Source organism: Propithecus coquereli, unplaced genomic scaffold (genome assembly GCF_000956105.1).
Source record: "Propithecus coquereli isolate 6110/MARCELLA unplaced genomic scaffold, Pcoq_1.0 Scaffold590, whole genome shotgun sequence".
NCBI lineage: Eukaryota > Metazoa > Chordata > Mammalia > Primates > Indriidae > Propithecus > Propithecus coquereli.
Window position 1 is genome coordinate 561,273 of NW_012151841.1, and position 4,466 is coordinate 565,738.

Sequence of the window (4,466 nt, forward strand, 5' to 3'; positions counted from 1 at the left end):
ATTACAAGCGTGAGCCACCACGCCTGGCCAACACAGGTGGATTTCTGAACAGTCTCTGAAAATACTAATTGCTTTCCATAAAGACTTGTGGTGGCTTTTTTAATACTATAGAGAGGAAATTCCAATCACCACCTTATATGTTAAAGTATGCTTATCACAACATTGAATTCTTTTCAACAGTCTTGGAAGATGCTACAAAAACACCTGACTGTTCCAGTGGACCAGTGAAAGAGGAAAGAGGTGATCTTATCAAATTTTACAATACGATATATGTAGGAAGAGTGAAGTCATTTGCATTGAAATACGACTTGTCAAATCAGGACCATGTGGTATGTTTCATGTTTTACTACTTTGTTAATATTGTATTACTATGAGTTTATTTTTGCTAAATATTTCAGAGTTTAAAGCCTCACTGATGCATTATATAAGAGAAAATGTATTATCAGTTAATCAGAGAATGACTAATAACTTAATCAGAATGATTAAGACTATAATACAACAGAGACCAAAGGGAATCATGGGAATTTTATCTATACTGTGATTATGTTGCTAGAAATTATGTATTCATATGGGTAAGGTCTAGATGGGAACACCAAAATATTAGAACAATTTGGGTAATTTTTATTTTGGTTTCTCTTGTTATATTGGGGAAGATAAATGTTTTTCTCAAGATAAAGAGAAAAGGAAATAAGTAAGTAGGCCTGGATCATTAATAGAGGCAACACTAAGAAATTTTTTTATAGTCCCTAGTTTTGGCAGTAGCAGCAGACCTGAAAAAGTGTTACCAGTGTATAAGCTGAGGTGGGTTACCAGGATACCAGCCTTTAGCTATAAGAAAGAGGGTCCTAGTAGAAGCTGCAGCCAGCCAGCCAGTAGCATGTTGTGAGGATAGTCACTGACCATAACTGTTGATCCTGTTCCGTCAGTTCTGCCCCCTCTCTGTCACGTGCTGTGCTATGAATATCTTCATCATTAGCCAACTGAAACTAGTTGTATTAGCTTCAGGTGAAGATGGTGAGTGAAATATTAGATAAGGCCGGGCACGATGGCTCACGCTTATAATCCTAACACTTTGAGAGGCCAAGACAGGAGTCTCACTAGAGGTCAAGAGTTCAAGACCAGCCTCAGCAAGATCAAGACGCTGTCCCTATAAAAAATAGAAAAAAACTAGCTGGGCATGGTGGCATACACCTGTAGTCCCAGCTACTCAGGAGGCTGAGGCAGGAAGATCACTTGAGCCCAGTAGTTCAAGGTTGCATTGAGCTATGATAAGGCCACTATACTCTAGCCTGGGCAATACAGTGAGACCCTGTCTCAGAAAAACAAGAAAGAAATATTAATTAGGGAGCCATCTCTATTTCTGTTGTACAGAATATTAAAGAAAAATGAAATCCTTGCTAACCTAATTTATGTCTAAATCTTTTGCATTTCTGTGTCTTTCCCATTTCCCTAACAGGTTTTTTTCCACGTTGAAATCATCTTACTGGCTCATAGAATTCCCTGCCTCTCTTTTATTCATTCTGTTACTGTTTTGGTCGTGGGTGTGTATAAGTGTAAAGAGATTCTTATTGCAAGTATTAGAATGTTGATTATTCTTTGTCCCTACTTTCTAACAACTACTTTCTTACCACTCCTGATGTCTTGCCCAGAATTCTTAATACTAGTCACAGAATTTCCTGAAAGATCCAGAAAAATAAATTCTACTTTATCTGTTAATAATTGTTAAAAAACAAACAACAACAAAAAAAAACAAGGTGTAATGAGCCATTTCTTTGCACTTTTTAGCCATAAATCTCTTGCAGTATAACTGACTCCTAACTAGGAGATGCCATAAGAATAAAAATATAGTGGAATTCAAAAAAACAAAAACTTTTATCTTAAAAATCTGACTTTTGGGTTATTTTAGATGGATGCTCCACCACTCTCTCCTTTTCCACACATTAAGCAACAGCCAGGCTCACCACGCCGCATTTCCCAACAACACTCCATTTATGTTTCCCCGCACAAGAATGGGTCAGGCCTTACACCAAGAAGCGCTCTGCTGTACAAGTTCAATGGCAGCCCTTCTAAGGTAAGGTGCATACAGGCTTTACTCCACACAACTTACATACATACATATGTTAAACGTTGGATTTCAGATTACCAATCAATAATCATTAATCTGGCCTTTTTTTTTTTTTTTTGCCAAATTATTCCTGTACTGATAAAATATTGAACTGTTAACTCTAGCACGTTTCCTGTGATCTAGAGCAGTATATTCAGTTGAAGTAGTTTAATCCATTACTGTTGATATATTTGGGGAGTTCACCTCAAGAGTCCAGTGTGTCTCCCTGTTCAAGCATGCTCTTGAGAAGGGACCCATAAAGCAACACCTGCAAATGGTCAGACATGGGGACTGTTAAATTTAAAGAAAGGCCTTGGAAGTGAAAGTGCATTGGTGCATAGCAACCAGGATAGTGAAAAGTCTGAAAACAGGGGCCTCCTCTTATGTACATAGACAACTCTGGGGTTGTCTCTATCTTATCTCCATATGGTGATGAAGATGTGACATGGATATGATTACTGTTTTCAGATATTTCAAGGACTATCAAGCAGATAAGTTCAGTATGTCTCCAGAAGCCAGAATCAGTATCAACTGAAAGAAATTGTAGTGGGGCAGATTGTAACTCAGTTCAAATACAAGGACAGCTCCTGAACTCATTAGTTTCCTATTCAGTTCCACAAACACCTATTGAGTTCTTACTATACTTGATAAACAAGGTTGACTAAGATACATATACCAGATTTATTTTTCCACTTTATAGAAATTGATTTCCTATAAAAATGTTTAGAAGAGATTCTTGCGTGGAGTCAAAGATTAGACCAGTTGACTTTTAAGGTAGTGATTCTGAAACCATGCGTCAGAATCACCTGTTGAGCTTATTGAACAGATACCTGTCCCACAGACCTATTGAATCCAAATCACTACCGGGCAGGTCTGAGACTAGTTAAAACAAGCTCCATAGATGTTTGTGATGCACAGATTTCAGGAACTGCTTCTCTGAGAGCTTGTTAGAAACAAAGAATCTCCGCCAGGTGTGATGGCTCACGCCTATAATCTTAGCACTCTAGGAGGCTGAAGTGGGAGGATCCCCTGAGAGTTCAAGACAAGCCTGAGCAGGAGCAAGACCCTATCTCTACCAAAAATAGAAAAGAATCAGCCAAGTGTGGTGGCACACGCCTGTAGTCCCAGCTACTTGGGAGGCTAGAGCAGGAGGATCACTCGAGCCCATGAGTTTAAGGTTGCAGTGAGCTGTGATGATGCCACTGCACTCTACCCTGGGCAACAGAGTGAGACTCTGTCTCAAAAAAAAAAAAAAAAAAGGAAAGAAAAAGAAACATAGAATCTCAGGCTCCATACCAGCCCTGATAATTCTGGGTCTGCATTTTAAAGATCCCCAAATGATTAATAAGCACATTAAAGATTGAAATACATTACTCTGAAGTAAAGGATCTCAAACTTCAGGAAGCGTCAGAATCACCTGGAGGGGATATTAAAACATAGGTTGGGGCTGCAAAAAAAACCAAAAAGAAACATAGATTGCTGGGCTCTACCCCAGAATGTTGATTTCGGTAGGTTTAGGGTGAGCCTTGAGAATTTGCATTTTGAATAAGTTCCTACATGCTTCTGCTTCTGGTCTGGGGACTACACTGAGAACTACTGTTACAAGGTTAAATCCAATTTTTTAAGCCACCTGAAAATATTAGTTCTAGCCATCCTTAATAAATTGGTCTAAATTCAAAAAATAATCTCTACTCCAGTGTTTAGATTTGGATAGATGATAGAGGACAGGAAAATGCAGTTAGCTTGGTTATTTGCTACTGTTTCCCTCCCCACACCTGTTTCTTTTACTCACACATGTCCTCTGTTTTTACACAGAGTTTGAAAGATATCAACAACATGATAAGGCAAGGTGAGCAGAGAACCAAGAAGCGAGCAATAGCCATCGATAGTGATGCAGAATCACCTGCCAAACGCCTCTGCCAAGAAAATGATGACGTTTTACTTAAACGACTACAGGATGTTGTCAGTGAAAGAGCAAATCATTAATGTCATTCCTGTTTCTATGATAAAAGCACTTTCAGTTTTTCCGCAGAAAGTTGGAGCTCTGTCCTTCACATCTTTCAGTGCTGTAGATGGTAAATATCACTGGGTTATAAGAAAAAGTGCACCAAAATTATGTGCTTTTTTTTTTTTTTTACGTTTATCCAAAATGTAGTTGACAGAAATGTTTTTTGAGTTGGGTTGGAAAGGAATATTTTAAGTGCCTTTTAGAAGTATTAACAGTCATAGAATTTTTTAACTGTTCCTTGGGTTAGTTATTAAGATAAAGTAAGGAGGAGCCCCATAACTTTTTAGCTGTCTTTTAAAAATAATCAAATGTCTCCTCGCGTGCTTTGTAATGTGAGGATAATCTACTTTTGTT

General features: G+C 38.2%; 1 protein-coding gene across 1 annotated transcript in view; it reads left to right on the forward strand.

The window, feature by feature from the left end:
- The window catches only part of RBL1 (retinoblastoma-like 1), an 85,194-nt gene extending 81,104 nt beyond the window's left edge, over nucleotides 1-4,090 (forward strand). Inside the window, 3 exon segments of the mRNA XM_012658940.1 lie at nucleotides 181-329; nucleotides 1,907-2,071; nucleotides 3,920-4,090. Of these exon segments, the coding sequence (XP_012514394.1) occupies nucleotides 181-329; nucleotides 1,907-2,071; nucleotides 3,920-4,090 (485 nt within the window).
- Nucleotides 4,091-4,466: the final 376 nt, after the last annotated feature.